Consider the following 22,355-nt stretch of genomic DNA (forward strand, 5'->3'; position numbering starts at 1 on the left):
CTTCTTACAGAATGTGACACGCTGACACTCATTACATAACCACTTTACACTAGTTCATGGTTTATTTAGTTAAGAGATACATTTTCTTGTCTAAGACAGTGGAGGAAAATATTCAAGTTTTCTTACAATGTCTGAATCCTCACTGTACAAACATTACATTTTACAGATATACTCAGATGGCAGAGCTCCTTCTTCTCGACTTTTACTCTCTCATTGAGCATGTCGTTCACAAAGGATATGTTTGACCTGATGGCCATGCCAGATTAAGTAAAATAATTGAATATATAATGTAGTGCACATGCAGCGATGTAAGGAAATACTTTTACCTAAGTACTGTACTCAAGGACAATTGTAATATAAATGTAAGTACATGAATATTCCAATTTCATGGTACTTTAAAAACTACTAATAGCAATTGTATATTGTTTTAAATCAAACTAACCCACTATGCATATTGCCTTTACATTCATTACAAATATTAACTAATGTAATGACAAGGGCTGCGCTGTCTGCATAGTTGAGAGTACATTTACTAGTAAGATATATGAAGCTGAAAATAGTGATATACTTTTATTTGTGCAGCAGTTTGATCAGAGGACTTTCATGGGGACGACACTTGTTACTGACCTCTGCTGGCTGGGTCACAAAGTGCAACACATGTGGAATACTAAAACAGCAGAGAGGGATAGCGTCTGTCAAATAAGCTTTTATTGTTTACAATGTATAAAACACCATCATCTGTTTAATACAGTGGGAAAGGTACAGAAGTCAAAGAAAATATAACATACAGTGTATTAATGTTTGACGTGAGGCATATATAAAATGTGCGTATCAGTAGACTGGTGTCTGCTTTGTTACAGACAGGCGGCACTATTTCAGTGTTGGTTTAATCAGATCATTTAATGCTCTGTATGAACACATGGCAGATTAAAAAAATTACATGTTATAAATAAAGTTTCTAATTCTAATTAAATTGGTGTAATAAATACCAAACAGCAATTTGATGCCAGTAATAACTTGTTACAGAGCAGAGCAACATCCAGGATGCTTGACATGCATAGATTACACTGCTAAAACCACCATCATGAACTGTCTCTATACATTCAGTGCATACACAAGCACACGCGCAGACACACACACACACGTTTGTACTTCTTTCTTAGTGAGGCCAGTCATTCGCATAATGCATTCCCTAGCCCCTAGCCCCTTACTCTAACCTTAACAACTAAAATGCCTAACCCTGACTTTAACCTGATTCTAAATCTTACCCTAAAACCGAGTCTTAACCCTCAAACAGCCCTTTGAAGAAGTGAGGACTGTCCTCACTTCTTCAAAAATGTTCTCACTTTGTAGGGTCTATGCTTAAAATGGTCCTCACAAAGATACAAGTACAGGAAAACACACACACACACACACACACATATAAACACAGAGTCAGTTAACAGAGTTACATATATTTTCAACTGCTCTGTTGAACTCTTCTGGTTGATCAGCATACAAGTGATGAGAGGCTTCGTTAATCAGCTTCAGGTAAACACAGATAACAAAGACAGTTAGTTATGTGCTGAAGAAAATTCATTGAATTAAAATGATACCAATTCAGTGATGTGCTGTAATAGACATAATTGGACGACATCCGCCTAATGTCTTTACTTGTCCACTCACCAGCATTTTGGTGTTGGCCTGGTTCCTAATCTGGACCACTCTGTTCCCCGATGAGCTATCCACCCAGGAAGATTCTCCATACAGCATGGAGAGGGGCATGGAGGGCGGCAGCAGGTCAACCCGATGCAGCATCGGCCTCTTGGCCCAGCCCAGAGACTCCGACATGGCACGTAAACCCACTTCACCACTGGGAGGAGGACGGGGAGAATGAGGGCGATGAGAGATGTGTTGGCCATTATCAGGCACTATGTTGTATTGCTAAAAATTCTACCGCACGATGTCTGCATACCTTGGGGTTTGTGCGTTGCAGTGGTAGATGTACGACGTCATTGTGTCGTCATCAAACAGATCTTCAAATTTCCTTTTGAAATCGGGGCGGAATTTGTTCACCAGACCCGGACCTGAATCAGGGACATACTCTGATGTTAGTGGACAGAGTATTATGTGGCCCAGCGTTCTACTAGATAAACAATCACGTATCTTACCCCATGGGCCTGCTGCTCGAATGACAGCCAGTGGATTGAAGAGGGAACCCACCGCTAGAATAGCTTTCACCCAGCGTGGAGGTGACGGCCTCCTCGCCACCTCTGTCCCCTTACCGCCATCCGCCTCAGTCTGTGCACTGGGGTGCTCAGGGAAACCCCAGGGGTCTACCAAGATAAGATGTGATACTCTGGAAAAGGACAGCAGAAGACAAATTATTAAGTACCATTTATTTGCTTACTCATAACGTGGTACGCACTGCTGTCTTTCTTAATACTGTAATTAGGAGGCTGGGGTGAATGGATTTTAGGGACAGAGTATTACAATTTAGAATTTTGTGTTAGTTGTATCTCTTTACCAGACAATACAGATGCACATTTGAAGGAGCATAACCTGAGAATAGAAGGTCAATATCGAAAGATTCCTTCTTGGAATTTTGTACAATTTAGTCTAAATACAGGTTTAAAGCTAGCCTGACGTTGTCATACTCACAATTCTAGTCAGAATGTGAGTCTGATACCGCTCCATTGGGCTGTGATTATGGGGCGTGTTTCAACCGAACCAGGAAATAAAATTCCTCTTCGTTCAATTGGATAGACCTACAACCAATCAGAGCTACGTAGTATGTGACGTATGTAAAGCGACAAACGATTTTTGCCGGGGTTGTAAAAATAACTTAAGGATACACGGAGAGCTTACCAACACGATCAGCATTTTTGAGAGAAACAGTTAATGTAACAGCCCCCCCCCCACCCCGAACATGCCGCAGAGTTTCTCTACTGATGGCACACGGCTCTTTATTGTTCACTTCATCGTAGCCGTAAATACACCGTAAAACTGGAATGACATTAAGTATACGATATTTTAATCCATAAAACCAAACACAAACGTTAAAATACAATAAACAAACAAATCACCACGAGACAAGTCTGATGCATTAACGTGACAGCGACTCCCGTTCCGCGCTACCTGCAGCCAAGTACATGGGACCAGCTTCCTTACCTCGTTCCGCTGGCGAGGGGTGTTAAACTCTAGTTTTTGAGAAATGCCGCACAGCCGGCGTCCGGTCGTTGTTCCTGCTCCTATCCTTGTGCCGGCGCTGTACGGCAGGTGTCTTATTGCACTGGTCCGCAAGCGAGGGATCTGGTGAGTCTATTAACATGGTCCGCAAGCGAGGGATCTGGTGAGTCTATTAACATGGTCCGCACCTTAAACCTCAGGTATTTATGCGAGAGGAGTCGCTACGTGTAAAACAAAATAAGCCCAACACAAAATAACAGAATAAAACAGTATGCATAAAGTGGCAGGTGTAGCAGTGAGTTACAGTAAAGGTGAATGCACGTACGAACAAGCTCTCCGTTTAGGATTCCAGCTCCACAACACATCAAACAAATCGTATCGCATTTGTCGGTCCTGTAAGAACTTAATAACACGGTTGGAACGCGACATTCCCGTGTCCCATCTTCTTCGCGACCATCGGGGCCAGCTGATAGATTAAACTTTTTCCGAATCCCGTAGGAAGGACGGCAAAAACATAATTTCGATCTACAAATGCCTTGATCGCGTTTCTCTGTTCCTCTTTCAAAATGTATGCGCTGTCGATGTCTCCTAAAACAGACTCAATGGCAGCATCTACACATCTCAGCTCTTCAGCGGTAGGCATGTTTGTGGAAAAAAAAGTCAACCCAAGCGTTCTTTGATGACGTAGTTGATTACGTTACCATTGATCATCTGTCCATCATCGTATAAAGCCCGCCCTGACAATCTGATAGGTCCGGTCGATTTCGAACAGGGCATAATTTCTCCCCAACGGAGCGACTCCAGACCAAACCTCCCGACCTCAAATGTTGTGGGCGGGGCTAAGTTCGTCTGGCATCCAGGCTAGTTTAAAGCAGCATTAACTTGTTTTTTTGCTGGCCACTAGGGGCAGCGTTAAAGCATTAAATCTGCAAACAAAATACTGGAGATCATAACAACTTGCAGAGTTGTTCTGGAAAATATTTTGGCAAAGAGAAACGTATTACACTGAGCAGCATTGATACAAACTCATATCTCTAGTTTAAGGCCATTAAAAACAGAATGCTACAGTTCTTTTAAGTATTTAGCTTAGTTATCTTAGCAAAAAAAAAGTTTACTGTAGCATAAAGACTAAAACCCTTGGCCACTCTCAAGCTGAAGCTCACTGTCTGCTTGCAGTATTTCATGTTAATGCAATGACAGTGCTATCCAACTCGACCTTTGGAACTCCATAAATCAAGATCACAAAATGCTTTAATACTCCTACAATTGACCTAATAAAAAAGTACCTGTCTTAAATTCAGATAAAATACCTTAAATTCAACTAGACAAACACTGACGTATTTGCTTCTGTATACGTCCCTGATGTGGGTTTAGTTGATGGTTTTATTTAACATTTTAACTATACTACCTTGAAGGGTACTGGATGGCGTAGGAGGTAGCCAGGTACCCCCCCAGACTGTGCCCCAGCAGGATCATGGTCTCAAGGCCCACGGACTGTCTCCACTGTTCAATGGAGGCGACAAACTGCTCCTCTGCCTCGGCGGCGTCTGAGGGGAAGGGAGGCCTGGAGCTCCTGCCAAAGCCCAGGAGGTCGAAGGCGTAGACGGGCCGGGACCTGCTCAGCGCGTCCAGGTTTCTGATCCACATCCCCACCCCTCCTCCAAAGCCATGGACCATCACCAGGGGAGTCTTAGGGACTGGTGGAGAAAGGAGGGTAACAGAGCAGGAGTTTGGTTGTGGGTTTTACAGTCCAGAGAATACAGCTGCCGACTCCTGGTATACATTAAGAGGAGGGTCATACCTGCAGGTTTGTGAACCATCTTGTTGGTGAGAGTCAATGTCCATAGCTGATACTGGTTTGGTAACGTCACAAACCGGGCCCACAGGTCATTCTTTATACCTGATGTGATCAGGAAAAGAAGAGTAACAACGAAATCAGGATGCAGAAATGTGATATTTCATAAAGGGTTAGCAGCTTTAATACACCATCAAAGGGTCTAGTTATGTTGACACTAGTTCCCAGTGGTTATGTTATCAGCCAGTATAAGTCAAGACATACTTACAGGCAAGAATCTTGGACTCGGTTGTCTTCAAGAGGGACGTGGAGGTCGGACGCCAGGAGGGCCACCAGCTCCAAACTGAGTTTTCCCTGACAGCACAGAGAGACAGAACAGGAAATGCTCAGTGTTTGATAAATGTACAGTACTAATGCTTCTGGCACAAGTCCAAGGTTCAAGTACGTGTGGCTTGTTATTTACATGAGGCACACGACGACTACACATCCGGGGGTGTCACGTTTCACAACCCTCACACATGAGCCACAGCACTGGAGCAGAGGTTAACGATTATCCCAGTTACCTGTGACTTCTTAGTAGTCATTTATATTTCATTGTTAAGCAGTTTAAGTCAATACACTGATAACATTGAAGTCTTGAACACTTATTATTTAAAATATGTTGAAAAACACAATATGGGTCAACCATCCCCATCCCCTTCCGCTCTGATTACAGGTGGAAACAGGCCAGTGTCATATTTATATTTCTAGCTCCACCACCACCACCACCACCACCAGTACAGCAGGTACCTGATCCAGGTCTGTCACCTGCCCTTATACCAACAGGTAATTCAGAATTGCTGAGTCATTGGTGTGACACCCACTGCTGCTTTCCTCAGTGACATTTAAAAAAAATGTTGTAAGATAATCTCATTAAACCAGTACTATACGGGGCATAACATTTAGGGATAACATTTTGTTTCAGATTAAATATTTAGAATTGTCATTTGAGTTAAACATTCAGATTTACCATTTAAACTCAACCTTTGACGTTTAGATTAAGACTTTATATTCAGATATAACATGTAGACTTAGTTACATTTAAGAATAAAGAAGAAAATTATTAACTTTAAAGTGGACATTATCATCGTTGTATTTTTGGCGAAGAAGGTGAAGATGAAAAAGTTAACAAATATTGCTGTAAAAAAAAGAGACTTTACAAAACACACACCACTTTTTAATCGCTTAGGAGCTCAACCTGTTGAAATTTGTTGTTTTCAGCTTGTGTCGCTTCACAATCGGCTCCACACAGTAAATTAAAAACCATATTGAATCTACATCACTGAGTTCTAGTTGCAAACTAGTCAGCTCACTTTTCAGTTGACTAAGATTCCCCCACTGTCTCTCACATGAAGCAGACATGCATTGTGCCATCACATAAGATGGCTACATGTCTAAATCCTCATCATGTTTTAGTGTTGATGTGGATTGAACAAACTCAATGAGGAGGACACCATCTCACATCGTGTCTTACTTCCTCTGAGTGGATTCAGATGCACCGACTCACTGAAGTGACCCAGTAGAAACACATGTTCCAGCTGCTGGGAGTGAATGTGCTCAGGTCCCCCGAGGAACACGGTGTATTGTTTGTGTGTGTGTTTGTGTAGCTGCGCAGCCGTGCCACTGACTTACTCTGTCTGACAGTCGGTCTGCATCGGAGCTGAACCGGGATCCATTTGTCAACATGCCCCGGTGTTTACATCCAGTTCAGTCGATCGAGGAGAACAACACGTTTTCTGCTCCGGCCACAAAAACACAACGAGTCACCGTGAGGGAGCAGCTCGTGTTTTGTAACTCGTACATTCCCGGGTCAGCTGACCAGGTGCAAAGATCGTCTATTGGTGAGGATGCACCGAAGCGTCAGTCTACGATCGCGGTCAAAAAACGAAATAAACCTGCTTTCTTCCAGCGTCAACAGCAACTGCCACTGAAGTGTGAAGGGAGCTGCCTTTGTTGTCACGCTGTTCGGTGGCATATGGTACAGCTACCTTTGTTCCCATGAATCAAGAAAAAAGCTCCACTTCATCAGATCCATGTGCATGATCCTGGTGTCTATGGATAGGGAAGAACTCAAAGACTGTGTTCCCAGCATCAGTTACAGTGTGACTGATGCTGTGCCTGAATAAACTGTGATAAACCAAAGGAAAAACGTGTCTTTGCCTTCAATTCTACTTGAGACACATTCAAGATGGTGAATAAGTCCATGATAGCAGTGATGCACGGATATGCCACTGTTCATGGAGCAATTTATTCAATACAACTGTACCAAAGAGAATGGGATTACCTCAAAGGAACAAAGTATTAGTAACGGCAGGACTAGGCGCACTGCCTCAATTTATATGTAGGTTCTCTCTAGGCTGAATAAATGTGTTCAGTGTGCTTGTGTTACTAGACAGCAAAGAGAGATTCACAAAATGTACTTTCCAATTGCATATAAACCATATACAGTTTTAATGTACTATCATAAGGTGACTTTGGCCCAAATGTTTTCTTCATGACGGAAACTCATAGGCATTATCCAAGGACTCTTAGTTAAATATACCAACATCCATGAGAACATTTAAAAAAGACTACGTGCTCCTTCAAGAATATTAATTCAGATAACTGACAATAACTCCATGGAAAGCAATAATGACACAGGCTGGCTTATCCTGTAAAAAAAATAATGTGAAATGTACTGATATTGAAGCAAGTGTTATTTATACTTTCCTGGCTAACCACTAAATCCAAGTAGATCTACACCAAGGTTAGCAAGAACAACTTGCTTTTGATGACAGATAAACGTTTGAAATGTGTAAATAATCACTTTTTTTATGTTTGAGTAATTTGTTCAAATGCAGATAATAGCCAGGATTTGAACTTGCTGTCTGTCAGAAAATTTGTGATAATCAAGACTAACTTTGGGTTTAACATCTCCTTTACTATTATTATTTTATTTTGTTTATCTATTGTCTGTATTTAAATTGTATAGCTGTATTGTGAACTCTGTTATATGTTACACTATTGAACTGTAATATATAGTTGTACATTGCATTTTTCATAGTTGTAAGTAAATTACATAACATGGATGCATGTGATAAAACTGACAGAGTGTAACATCTGTTTACTTTTAGCATATCTCTCTGTCAATAGTTTTGGGAGGGCGGTGCGCACTATCCCTCGTTCAACACGGGCCTTTTTGCTACTCGGACACCATTTCCTGTAACACCGTGGCGGCTTCCGGTTCCCGAGGACACGTCACTCATTGGACTGAGGAAGAGGAGCTGTGCTAACCGCTGCTAGCTGCACACTTAGCCTCCAACCCAAGAAACATGTCTAACTCCGTGATCTCGGTGGTCGGCCGGTTCCTGGAGGAGTACGGCTCCTCGACGGTCAACAAGCTGAAGGTGGTGGACGCCTATCTGCTCTACATCCTGCTGACGGGAGCAATGCAGTTCCTCTACTGTCTGCTGGTCGGTACCTTCCCCTTCAACAGCTTTCTGTCCGGATTCATCTCGTGTGTTGGCTCCTTCATCCTCGCAGGTGAGTCTTCTCCACGATGAAGTGTTGTTACTGTCACAAGAAGGTCTCACTGAGCCACGGGGTCAGTGCTCCTTCAGCGACCAGCACAGACACATGCTAGCTAACAAGCTAATGTAGCTTGATCAAAAGCTATATAAAAGTAGACTGAGGGTCCGTTTGAATGAATCCCAAACCATTTATAACATGTCCTGCAATGCACACAGCTCAGCCTCCACATGACCACGAAGCTGATTCCAATGATTTAAAAATGTGCTGCACATTCCAGCCTTCAGTGTAGCTGGGTTTACTGCAGGATCGTTGCATTAAAGTGTTCGTATTTCAAGTACTATCTAATAGACAGGTAACTCAATAACTCTCATTAGGTTTCAGAGTTGTATGTGTTCCCACAGTGCAGGAGAGTGGAGACCCTGTGACTCAGAGTTCATTGACAACTTCTAAAACATAAAACATTCGACTGGGTGACTTTAGGCCCTTTGGCTGATATGATGATACAGATCATTGCATTAAGCAGCATGATAATTAGTCAGTAACTATTTGTCTCAGCTTCCCTGCATGGTGAAATTTAGTGATGTCAAATATGCATTTATTGATAACGCTCCTTTAAAGGTTTCAGGGCTGGATTTTTCAGCTTTGAAAGAAAAATGCGTTACAGTAACATATTTAAAATTCTCATAAAATTGACAGTTTCACTGATAGATTTAGATTAATGAGCCACTGTTTCTTTTTTGGGGCGGCGAGATATTAACCAAAATCTTCCAACTCTTCATTGTTTAATCACCGGATGATGATTGGTTCGAAAATAGTCATGAGACAATATAAAAGAAAACATAAAGCGTACCCTACCTCCAAATAGAACAATGAAGATGGCATAAAGAACTCAGGAGGCAGCCGGTTGTGGTATCCCCCCCCCCCCCCCCCCCCCCCCCCCCCCCCCAATCGACCTGTCACGAGGAGAGATTGTGGATATTTGTGTCATTTAGTCTCAAAATCATTACCCTCCTATTTGTTACACGTTCACTTCGTTACTCCGCTGTGGGAGAGGATTTAGTCTGGAGAAACAATACGGCTAAAAAAAGAATGATTCAGTCATCATCACAAGTCTTTTCTGATAAGGTCTGATAAATATTTGCTAAGCTATCAATTGAAAATGTTCTTAATTATGGAATAAGTTATAGTCCTATTGCTTTTGTGTTATTCTGTGGTGCACAAAACAAGCTAAATCCTCCATGTCTTTTCTCCCTCTCTCTCTCCAGTGTGTCTTCGTATCCAGATCAACCCACAGAACAAGGGAGACTTCCTGTCCATCTCTCCAGAGAGGGCCTTTGCTGACTTCCTGTTCGCTCACACTGTCCTCCACCTGGTTGTGATGAACTTCATCGGTTGAAACTAACTAATTAGTCCCCTCCCAGAAGGTGTGTAGATTACACAAACATCTCTCATTTTAAGAGTTAGTAAAGTTGGATTTATTAGCGTTTATATTTTGTTCAACACCATTGCCACTGTATAGTAGATGAATTTACGATCGGTTTGAAGTAGAGTCGGTATCTTTGAGTATAAGAGTTTACAGGGACAAGAGCCAACCCTCCTGTGGATATGGCACACAGTCTCTCAATGGACAGTAAAAGGGCTTTTATAAAGATATATGCTTGGAAAATAAGACATGCCCTTGTCCTTTGGGTGCTCTTAGTCACATTAGCCGTCCTTGCCAGGTCATCACTTATTTCTCAGTGGAACAGCTCCAGATAGAGTGTGTGATAAAGCAGACTCTTGCTATTCAGGGTAGATCCAGGTAGGATACCACATATTGCTTTTGCTGTGCTAGAAAACAGCGTTATTACATTTTAGACGAGCAGACAGTGGAGGAAAGGTCACACTCTATTTTCTTGTTTCATAACCTCCATGTTACTAACCCTTCCACCTCTTCTGCCCTTTTCTTTCCCCCCGAAGATCACGACAAGAGAAGATGACAAATCTCCCCGTCAAGACATGATGCCGCATTCCACCGTCAACACTGAATCAGTTGCATCTTGTCACATGTGATACAGTACAATTTTTTTACTGATAAACTGGTTGATCTCTCTCTTTTTTTTTTAAATGTACAAATTTGTAAAGCATTCCCTTTTTGCACTGAGGTGACGAAATAAAAACAACAGACATGTGGTGAATAGCGAATTTACGTGTTTTTCCTTTCAAGTTGTCTAAAAGTACTTTATTTTACAAATATTAAACTCTTATCAGAATCTCAAAACAAATAAGATGATTGTTCTTTTGCTTGTCAACAAGCATCCTTCTATTAAGACCATGTCGCCACACAGTGCTGTACAAGTTTCATCTGCATATCCTCCCTTTGTTATGCTGTTGTTATATTACAGCGTCATTTATACAACAGCTTTTTTCCATCACTGTTGGGGAAGCTATGAGTTTACATGAAGATCTGCTTATTGCAAACAACTAAATATTAAACATTCAACTGTCTACAAATTGTAAAAGGACTCCAGACCCAGTAGATAAACAAGAACATTTTTGTAAGTAGTTTATTAGAATTTCATGCATGTGTGTCACAAGATATTTTGTGCCTTATGAAATAAAAACATATAGTGACTCGAGAACACTAATAATAAATGGTAACAGACTGTATTCTACTGACAACACACAGTGCTTCACAGTACAAGACAAATTCACACATTTATTCAGCACCAATATACAATGCGCTTTTTCTATCACACTATTCACACGCCCACTTGTCCATGAAGACTAGAAGAGCTGGGGATCAAACCTTTCTACCCCCAAATTGAGAGAATGTAATTGTCAATTCAAGAGGCCTATTGGGCCTTGGCAGAGTTTGATTTTTGTTGGGTAGGTTGACCTTTAACAATGCGCTCCATTTTATTTGTTGACAATATATTTTGTAACTTTTATCAAGCACTGTTAATCACTAAATCTTTCAAATAAATATAACATGGTTTAAACATGTAAACAAGCTGAAATACAAGCTAGCATAAAAGATCAGGGGTGTCGAAAGGCCGGGAGAATTCTGGGCCCTGCACTGACTGGTGTGTGTGTGTGTGGGGGGGGTAGTTTCAGTAGTTTTTTCTGCATAATCCTGCTGACTAACAGACAACAAACAGTAAAACAAAAACCTTACAGAAGGGCTCAACTACATCTGTACTAGCTACAACGTTAAATTCCTGCTTGCAGGTTAATGTATCAATGGCATGATCCACTAATATAAGAAAATAGGCTTATCTCTACACGATTATCTAAATATTTGATGCACTATATCTAATATATTACTGTGCTTTTAAACTGTCTGTTTTACGGATCTATTTCCTGAGTTACTGTCTATACCTTGGAGAACTCTTTCTGAACTTACAGATTGCACTGTTGCTTATGCTGAAGATGACAGTTCAATGCTTCGTGAAAGTATTGGGAGCAGACACCTTCCCCTCGCGCAGCACGCCCAAAAGAACATTACCCTGCAGAGGAATGAGAGGATCCGCCTCTCAGATGGACTCAAACACATTACTGCTCAATTGCTTTAAACCTAAAGGTGTTACCATCGCTCACTTACATTTGTCACTGAATGCTCTGACCCGGGGGTTCGTTTTAGCGAGTTTGCTCTGACAGATCTGAGGACCATTTTCAACTGGATATGAAACCGTTTCGCATGCGGAGATGAAAAATAGTCTGAATCGAGCTGGCGGCCCAAGTTTCTGCTGGAAAGGTCAGAGCTAAAATCTCTTCCTCTGCTGATTTATTAGCAGTTAAAGAGCTGGTCTATATACCGGGCTCTACACACATTAAAGAGATGACATTAGCACCATTCCTTTTGAAAAAGGATAGCTTAAAGTTGTAGGACAGGTGATTCTGGGATTCTGTGAGTAGTATAAGACTTAAAAGAATCTTAAAGATTATCAAAGAGAAGTTTGAGCTCTCTACAAAGAGTTCAATAACATTTTGAACATTTATGCGACTCATTAATGTCTTGTGAGTGGTTATTATATTGCTATATATCTTGAATATTGTATTTTATACCTGATATATTTTAATCTTATGGTTGGCGAAGGTGCTGCACAGTCAAGCTCATTTTAAGAACTCTACACCAGGGCCTGTTCTAAACCTGCTGGTTTGGAAAGGGCTGTTTGCTAAACCTATGTAAATGCCAGTTGCAAGTCTCTTTCTGAAACTGTAAAAGTAATTGACCTGCTTCAAATAAAGACAGGACTGCTGGACTCAGTCCGCAGAACCCTGAAGCTGCAGCACGTCTACTGTACACAAAGCTGTTCTCCGGTTTATTTAAAGTTCAGTGAAGCTCGGCTCAGTGCACAAAAGTAGAAATTGTTTGGAAAAATTGGGAACGTGCCTGTTGTCATGATCAGAAACATTATTTACATTGATGAGTCCCAGTCTCCACAGTGAAAGAGCACTTTAGTCATTCTGGTGTCCAAATCCCACCAGATTCAACACTGCACTTCCCTGGGCCCTTAACAACTGTGTCAAGTGTGAAGCTGATAAGATGAACGGTTCCACAATGAGAAAGTAACTAAATCCATCACATAATGGCAGTGTAAGAAACTATAACATTGTGATTTTGTGAAGTATAGAGTACCATAAAATTAGAAATACAGTAGTACATGAGTAAATGTACTTTCTTTCACTGCTCACAATTAGATTGTGATGTTTCTTTTCTAGCTCTCTTCTACTGGAAGGAAAATGTCATTAACTAACATTAATTCTGAGTAATGGCAGATTAGGGGAAAAAAGGGTATTAATTTCCACCAAACTGTCGATAGAGAGTCATTTCTTTCTTGTCTACGCTTGTTTCCTCTGTGAGACAAGTGGGAAATTGTGACTGTCTATCTATTATCTTTGTTATTTTGATCCCTCAATTGACAGAAAATGAAATCTATTCATACACATGTGTCAACTGATCTTTCACAAAGCTGGACTGTGTTGTGAAAGTTTCGTTTCGTTTCTGAGATCGGCCTGAGCCGTCATGTAAGTTCAGTTTCATTTCTGGGTTGTGCCCATATTTTTCCAGGAAACTGACGACCATAAAAGGCTTTGTAGCCCCATTAAAAAGCAAGGGACTTCTGGGACATCCTTGACACCCTTCACAGAGCAAATTGAGAGGCTTGGAATAATTGTTTGTTAATTCGCTGGCTGTGGGGGCTGTGTATAGAAGCTTAATCCAACAAATGAAGACTGGACCAAATCCAATATGTTCAGGCATCAAAATCAAATAACCTCATTGTAGCCTGCCAAATGAATTATCTGCGTCCGTGGGGGGAAGGCTCTCAGGATTTTGTTCCTTGGGAGAATATAGGCAAGGAAAAAGATGGCAAGCACGACGATCATAAAAACAGGAGTTATAAATGCAGAAGGATGTTTAACCTTGGAGGAATTGTCTGACATTTTGGGGAAGGACTCCTTATGTGCTGCTTCTATGAGAGTCAGAAAGGAAGATGTTATTGTGTCTTAACGCAGCGGTTCCCCGGTCTTGTTTCCAAACTGCGTTGCTAATTCAACAGCTGCAACAGCTTGAAGCTACACGGAGGCAGCCAGCTCCCCCCAGCTTCCACACACAGTCAGCACGGACACCCGATACTAGCTACTACCAAGTGTTTGCTTCTAACCTGACGGTGTTTGAGAAACAGTGTCATGAGAGCCGTGGGATTAAAGTCAGCGGGTTTGTGCGCTGTTCCCACCGCAGTTAGCATGGTGGCTAGCCCGCTAGCTCCGTTATCAAAGTTCGTTATAACCTCATGTGACCGTACACACATGCTGTAAGTGCACTAACCAGCCACCGTCAGCCGGACAACGCCGCTGGCTTAACACACTTGTCACATTAATCATAGAGTCGTAGTTGTGATTTTGGTTTATTGTGATGTAGGGAATGGAACAGGAAGTTTCCATTCCGAAATGCTGGCGTTAGCGGACCAATCACAGCCAAGTGCTATCCGTGGGCTGTCCGTCATTTCGACGTGTAGTTAGAAAAATGAGAGCTGCACGAAAAGCTCTCCGAGGAGCCTCGGAGAGGCACGGAGAGGGCGTTCCACGTTGGAGAGGGCGGTCCTATCTGTCCGTGTCCGTCAAAACGGAGAAGCATACATTGGCCTTGAGGCCTTGAGGATCGATGAGGCAGGTTTTATTACATCTACTGCAGCCAGCCACCAGGGGGCAATAAAGACGCTTTGGCTTCACTTTGAGGAGGCACTCACGTCTGTGATGAGAAGTGGTTTTTGCCCATAAACGTGTCAGGTGTTGATCTATAGTGGTGCTGGTGGATTACCCTTGGAAAGAGCCCGGCTAACTGTTTCCCCTTGACTCCAGCCTTTATGCTAACCAGCTGCTGGCTGTAGGTTCATAGTTACTTAACAGATATGAGCAGTATCCATTTTCTGATAATATTTGCCAAGACAGCAAATATGTCCATTTTCATATTGTGATAGAAGGTCAAATAAATGTTGAGTATCTGGGGGTTTGTGCATCTGAGAAAGTAAACAAATCCTGTTGGGATGTAGAAGAATATAAAGGACATCAGCATATAGGTCTACATTCTCCATGCATTTTTGTTGCACTAAATTCAGTTTTATTAGGGTGATCCAACAAACCAGCAGGGATACTCTTTTTATTTATACACTAATCATTTTTAGATGTTTCCTGACAGCATCCCCCGCCTTTTAAACCTAACTGGCAACTCCATGGTTAATATCTAGACCATCTGGATCCAACTAACGCCCACATGACCAATGGGAAGTTGTCACTGCGGAACCTTAAGTCTGTGTTTACAAAGGGGGAGAACTGATTTGGGGAAACCTCACACTGTGTCTGAAACATGCCGCAACTCTTCACACTCACTGTCAGCCTATTACCATGGATCTCAGGTAATTACTATGACTGCTGTCATATGATTCTAGTAGTGGCTCATAATCATTTGCAGCTTATTTTTGTCTGCTGGTAACTGATGAAAAAGATTTTTAAGGAGGATTAATGTCTATTCAGCCGCCACCTCACTTTATTTTGTGCTTTTGGCAAATCCTAGTCCGACAAGGCAACATATGTTTCCTATGCCTCACTTCTCTTTACAGCCTTATCCATCCCCTGTATTTATCATTTGTTAGTGGCGAAGTAGAAGGGGTTTTAAAGTTGCTGTTTGCTGCAAGAGCCAGTTTTTTTTTCCAATCTTCCGAGCTTCGGTGTTGTTTGCCCCAAAGCTAAACTATGTTTGATGTTTATTTTGTCGACTCTTCAAAAGCCTCTTCCATTTGTCCTCAAAAATTCTGTATTAAAGAGGGATAATCCCATTTTGGAATAAGAAGTATGGTGAGGGAACTTAAAAGTAGGAAGTGATTTGTTCCAGTGGAAAGTGAAACCATAGAGACTGTACTAAATGTTGGTCAAGGCCAATTTCACTGTTCCCCAGTCACAGATAAGAAACACTGAGCGACTGTTCTGTTCAGACGGCCGATGTTCAAGCTTGTGGTCATTGTTCAATCATCTCCACTTTCCTTCAGCCCTCCTCTGTGGGGTTACCACAGCAGAAGAGTTTGAAGTCCTGGAGGGTCGATCGCTCACAGTCCCGTGCCATTACGACCCTCAGTATGCCAGCTACGTGAAATACTGGTGTAAGGGGAGCATGAGGGATTTCTGCACCAGCTTAGCCCGAACAGATGACCCCCGTGCCATCAACCCTGCTGTTGATAAAGTGAGCATTTTCGACGACCCAGTCCAGCTGGTTTTCACGGTGACCATGAACAACCTGAAGGAGCAGGACTCTGGGTGGTACATCTGCGGCGTGGAAATAGGTGGTGTATGGAGCCGAGATGCTGCCACTTACCCTTACATCAAGGTTGTTCATGGTGAGTGGTGGTGATATTCTGAACTCATAAATCAATATTACCCTGGAGAAAAAAGAAAACATGTGCTTCAGATGGTTGGATTACAAATGCAGGCTGTTGATGTGAGTTGATCTTTTTCTTGCAGGTATGTCAGTAGTGAACAACATTCTGACAGGAGAAGAAGGGAGCAGTGTTTCAGTTGAATGCCTCTACAGCGAGAGATACAGGTGTTTGATTTTCTCATTCATGTCAAGTTTAGTTTAGTTCAGTCAGATTTATGGATGTTTTGCCCATATGTAATGATGTAAATATTAAATGAAACAATTTACATTGACTTAATTTGAAAACTTAACTTAAATTGCCTCCTAAATTACAAGTTAACATGGTCAACTTGAAAAGGCAAATTGTTTGAATTAAGTTTGTTATCTTATCTTGAAAATGTTTGTTGAGGGATTAAATGTTAGTGTTGTATGTCAGAGAAAGCAAGGTTTCATGAATGGATGATGTAAAATAGTTTTTTCAATTCAGAGTATGAAGTTCAAACAATGAATGATCATGAAACACATCGAATCAAAAATTATCTTTAAGTTGAGTCTACATGTGTTTTCAAGGCAGTAATTGAACATAACTCTTTAGGTTGAACAACCTTGAGCATTTTTACAGTGCATCTGCAAGGAAAACCACATTTATAAACTAAACTCACTAAACATGGTTATTTGTTAGAAATCTTCAATCCAAGTCAGACGCTGATGGACAGTCTGTCCCCCCTTCTGCTGTGTCTGTTTGCCAACAGAGAGAGTGAGAAGAAGTGGTGTCGGAGTGGAGACTGGAGCTCCTGTCTGGGGACGGGTTCTGCAGGGAGCTACGAAGACACTTCAGTGGCCATCAGCGATGACAGAACTAGGGCTTTCACTGTTACCTTAAAGAATCTACAGATGAGAGACATCGGCTGGTACTGGTGTTCTTCAGGATACCAGAAGATAGCTGTGCAGGTGCTGGTCACTCCACGACCCACGACTAGTAGGTTGACAAACGTGTTTCACATCAAATCTCTGCATTTGTCGGGAATCTAGAACAGTATTTTCTTAACCTTTAGCGGTCGTGATCCAACAGTAAAATCAATATAATTACAGTTTTCATTTTCCCCCATCGCTCAATTCAGACGATGGGCTGGTCATGTAATGCAGCCCCTGGGGGATTCGATGGAGAAGCCGATATGTGTTTCTCCGTAGTCAGTCAATCAATCAATCTATCTATAAAATTGTATTTCTACAGCCCAAATTCACAAATCACATTCAACAAGAGGGAAGAAAAACTACCCGAAAAACATTTTAACAGCGAGAAAAAAGAATTTTTGGAACAATTCAATGTTAAAAAAATTCCAAGTCTTTAACATGTAATTCTATTTTGAAAATATTTTATTATTTTCTTCTTCACGATCACCTGGGAATTTTCTCGCAACCCCTCAAAGGGGCTGGGACCACCAGTTTGAGAATCTCTGATCTAGACAAGTTAGTGTTTCATCTCATTTGATTATTTGTTGAAGCTGCACAAGACAGGATTGTTATCAAAAGCATTTGATATACTTGTAACACTAGGGGGCAAAGGAACAGGCAAACACAACACTGACATACTGTCACCATGAAGTTGAAATGCCAGAAGTTTTAGCACACAGCCTGACTAAAGTTCTTCCTAATCCATGGCTTATTGACGACAAATATCTTCTAAATGCTCCACTTTGTGAACAGTCAAAGGATAAGCGATCTGAATAATGGATGGATGGACTTTCTCATCACACGTGCAAATTTGACTCACTGTGATTCCAGCTCTATATTTATTGTCCTGGAACTCCAATGGAAGTTTTCCGCATTACACAGTTTAAAACTACAGTGGCACTCAGTCGGGCGCACTGCTCTGCCTAGGCCCAACTGTCCCCTTATATTCAATCAAGCTGCACCAAATTTAAAATACTGATAACATTTAGAAAAACACCTCTTGCATTAAAGAAAGTGAATAAAAAACCTGGATATATCCTCTGATCCGGCTCCCAAACAATATCTGTGGGAATCTATTCAGTTGTTTTTGTGTAATCTTGTGTAAACACACAAACCAACTGACCAACAGAGGAGAGGTGAAAAGTCCGTACTTCTTTCACACATTCCGTTATGCAGCCCCTCATATGAGCCTCTGACTGAAACAGCTGATGGAGCTCTGGTTTCCTTCAACTTTGCTTTTGTCAGATTTTTCACCCATTACTTTCTTATAATAATGGTAGTAACCCTGCACAGTTTATTTGAGTGGAAGAATACATTATAGGCCCACAATGCTCAAGTAGACTCTTCTTGGGGGGGCAATATAAAGAAATCAGTGACAGGCTGACATCAGCTTGTCACATCAAAGCAGTCTGAAACCTGAACTTTTGTCACACAGCGATTACATTTACACACATTCACCTCGTTATTTGAAACTTTGGCCATGTTTAATCTGAAATTGGACAGTTCACCATTATAACAGAAACTTGTGAAACACATTGATCCTTGCTGCTTTAAAAACACTAAGTCTATCAAAGCCCAAATCTCACGATCAAAGCTGTCACTGTGATATTTCAGTGTGGGATACATTTGCTGAGCCTATAGGGAATAAAAACCAGACAAATCAGTGAACTGTGAGTTATTTACGTTGTGATCTGACTCGCTTCTTGAAATTCCAAAATGTCACTGAGCTCTATACAAACCAGGGCATTGTGGGTAAGAAAGGAGGCACAATTGTCTGACTTATGGCCTTTTCCCCCCATGTCAATTTTCAAGCTGCTGAAATGACAAATAGCCACGTCCAGCGTTGAAGATCAATATGTGTTTGTGACATACGACTGAGGCTCTCAGGTCGCTAGCTGTATTGATTATTACAAGTCACATATCAAGGATATTGATGGCAGAGCTCTGTGTGTACTGCTGCTGCCTATGATTGTACATCATTTTTCAGCTTTTGTATAATATCTCTATCCCTGCAGCGACATCTGTAACACTCCCACACACAGCGCGTCAGTCTGACCTCCTGCCTCCACCCAGACCCATCTCCAAGGACTCCTGGAACGGTCAAGGGTAAGAGTCAAGCACTTCTTTATGATTCCACTTCCCCCACATTGAATATTTACAGACTGCATTTACACATAAATTGCCACTCCTTTACCATGCCTCCTGTATTTGATGGGACGCTGCTCACGCTGTTAACCATTATGGAAGGTTCTCCTTGCGATCACGATGGAGTTCACCCAAGTTCAGCTCCGCCAAGCACAGATAATGATCGTACTGTTCTTGCGGAGTAATATCCATCCGTCATCATCTCGGCCGTTGTGTTACAATGTCAGGACGGTTAAAGTATCAACCGTAGATGCTCTTAGTGGACTGGCTGTAAAGATCACTACGGCTGTGTCCAAAATCACCCACTCGCTCACCTTCCCCTACTCACTGTGTGGACTTTTACAATGAGGACTATAAAGTGACCTCAACGGCAAAATTGTAAAATGCTTTCGGAAACTAATTAGTGCAATTTTTCTTCGCTGGTTGTCACAGGATTACACATCAGCCAGTGCAGAATCCCATAATACATTTTAAATGTTTAATTAACACTTTGGTAGTAATACTTTTGGGTAAAAAAAAAGTTGAATGACCATGTTTAATGGAGAAATAAACGTATTAGCTGCAGTTTGTGCTGTGATGTGCTGCTCGGCTCTTATTAGATATTTTACCAACACAACTTATGAATTTGTCTTGTGCAGCTCATTAAAAACGATCTATTGTCATCAGAAATATTAGGGATCCTCATGTCTTTATCCGCATGATAGCTCCGATGTTTTTTGAAAAGAATAAGAAGGAGTAGAATCACGGGAGAGAGAGACGGCTCAGACGCGCTCCCTCCTCTTGTCTCTCTGGTGTGTTCTCCTCCTGTCAATGCTGTGAGCACAATACATGATAGTAAATATTGCTCGGTTGGTGACTATTGGTTGTGCACTTCGTTTCCTGATGCATTGTGGGATACGATGAGTCCACATAGTGTCCTATAGAGGGTATAAATAAATGCGCCAAACATGCGGACGACACTCCTAAATTGCAAATTCCCTATATAGTGATTAGTGAGTGATTTCAATTGTTTCTGTTTTAGTTTCGTCCTGAAGTCTTTGCTGGTTTGTTCCTGTCTGATGGTTCTTGTGGTGGGATTGACCCTATTGGCAAGAAAGATGTGGAAACTTCACAGTAAGGCAACTTCTCATTTCTTTGCATATTATAAATCGAGGCGGAATCATTTTTTGGGCTATGAAATATTGTGAATGCATTAAATATACCTGAGTAAGTATATTTGCATCGTTATTTGTGGCTTAAAGATGCTCACTCTGTGTTTCCAGAGCAGGATCCTGTGCTGAGACAAGCTAAAGAGATGAAAGCGAGGCGTAATGTAAGCCTCCATTAAAAGATCTGTCATCACTCTATTTCACACCGTTTGAAAAGGCTATTATCAAGGATCTGCTCTGGTGATTATAGCGCTCATTTTTCTTTTCTTCTCCCACAGGAGTATTCAAGGGATGTAGGTGACCTGCATGATACTTCTGTCATTTACCATAACAAGGATTCCCAGGAGGTTTTCATGCACTGAGCTTGTCTGTACTCATGGAGTCTCTGAAGTGTCTACTCTTGCTCCGGTAACTGAATGTAATTTGTTATTTCACTGCAGGAACACATGCTTTATTTGTATATTACATAAAGCAGCATATTGAAAGACATTTATGATGTTTTCTGCAAAGTACTTTCTGTACACAATTGGTGTAGTCTGGACATCTTAGCATATATATATTTGTTTTCAGATCTACACTAAAATGTAGATAATGTCCTGAAACTCTGGAAAATGTCAGAATGAGCTCATTTGCGAACACAGCAGAAGAAGTTTCTAAAATGAAAAAAACAAACAAAAAGGAAACAAATATCTCAGGATTAAAAAGCGGTGTCATACATGATGAAAACATCAATGAAGATGTTACAAGGTGTAAGATTTAGGTGAAAGGGATCTATTGGTAGACATTGGATATACAATATGGCCATTGACGTTTTTACTTGTGTGTTTCAATTGTACAAATGTATTTCTTACCCTAAAATGAGCTCTTTATATTTAAATACTTTATAGTTACATCGGCTGGAGGTCCTCTCGACGTAGGCAGATTTTTTTTACAATAGCCCAGTGTGGACAAACTAAACACCTTTTGAGTTTTTATGACATATGAAGGCTACCACAGGTTCTCTTTCATGTTTGGGAGGGGAGGGTGAGGTGGACGGTCTTCAGCTTCAACATGCAACTCCACCACTAGATGTCACTAAATTCTAAATGCTGAACCTTTAAGATTTTGGTGATAAGGGCCTACAGTGTTGTTGATGTGCTGTAAACCTGGAGATTGTGTTGCTGATAACACACCTGACCTGAGAATCTGCTGATGTGTTGTTCATGTGTGAAAGGAAAACTCCAGAGAAAGTCCGGACTCAATTCTGAGGACATTCTCCGGAGTTCATCTCTGAAGATGGCTTATCTCTATTCTAACATCTATTTTCTATCATATGGCCATGTTTCGCAGCCAAGGGGGATTTCTTCACTAATAAATACTAACAATTCAATTTAAAGCTCTGTTATTTCCTATTATATTCAATGGAAAGAACTTGGTGCAAGTGGGAAATTGTTCATGCTGTTACTTAATTTGAAGAATAAAATATTCTGGACAGATGTTTAATAAAAGAGGGTTGAATGTATAATTGATGTAAAGTGAATAAAGTAATGAATGAGTCTAAGTTGTCTTTACTTGAATACATGAGTTTATTACAACAGAGAAGATTCTTGGTTCAACGTGAATGTGAATAGTCAAACCAAAAACCTTGAAGTACGATAGAAACATTTCATATGTATATATGAAATGTTATCTTCTTAAGAAAAGAGACTGACTCAAGGTTCAT

General features: G+C 41.2%; 3 protein-coding genes across 3 annotated transcripts; 2 read left to right on the top strand and 1 right to left on the bottom strand.

Moving 5' to 3' along the window:
• Window positions 1–690: 690 nt before the first annotated feature.
• Window positions 691–6,844, bottom strand: abhd4 (abhydrolase domain containing 4, N-acyl phospholipase B). Its single transcript, XM_053438714.1, has 8 exons — window positions 6,635–6,844; window positions 5,232–5,317; window positions 4,970–5,068; window positions 4,577–4,865; window positions 2,151–2,338; window positions 1,955–2,066; window positions 1,666–1,852; window positions 691–1,524 (listed from the first exon to the last, which is right to left on the bottom strand). Exons 1-8 carry the CDS (start codon window positions 6,676–6,678, stop codon window positions 1,435–1,437), a joined length of 1,095 nt encoding a protein of 364 aa, XP_053294689.1. The 5' UTR covers window positions 6,679–6,844; the 3' UTR covers window positions 691–1,434.
• Window positions 6,845–8,204: 1,360 nt separating this feature from the next.
• Window positions 8,205–10,689, top strand: dad1 (defender against cell death 1). The gene is made up of 3 exons (XM_053437891.1): window positions 8,205–8,524; window positions 9,778–9,936; window positions 10,472–10,689. Exons 1-2 carry the CDS (start codon window positions 8,314–8,316, stop codon window positions 9,906–9,908), a joined length of 342 nt encoding a protein of 113 aa, XP_053293866.1. The 5' UTR covers window positions 8,205–8,313; the 3' UTR covers window positions 9,909–9,936; window positions 10,472–10,689.
• A 4,585-nt stretch (window positions 10,690–15,274) lies between these two features.
• Window positions 15,275–21,133, top strand: pigr (polymeric immunoglobulin receptor). The gene is made up of 8 exons (XM_053438433.1): window positions 15,275–15,411; window positions 16,042–16,386; window positions 16,511–16,592; window positions 17,159–17,385; window positions 19,376–19,466; window positions 20,527–20,618; window positions 20,768–20,817; window positions 20,932–21,133. Exons 1-8 carry the CDS (start codon window positions 15,363–15,365, stop codon window positions 21,013–21,015), a joined length of 1,020 nt encoding a protein of 339 aa, XP_053294408.1. The 5' UTR covers window positions 15,275–15,362; the 3' UTR covers window positions 21,016–21,133.
• The last annotated feature ends 1,222 nt before the right edge of the window (window positions 21,134–22,355 follow it).

Source organism: Pleuronectes platessa, chromosome 13 (assembly GCF_947347685.1).
Source record: "Pleuronectes platessa chromosome 13, fPlePla1.1, whole genome shotgun sequence".
Taxonomy (NCBI): Eukaryota; Metazoa; Chordata; class Actinopteri; order Pleuronectiformes; family Pleuronectidae; genus Pleuronectes; species Pleuronectes platessa.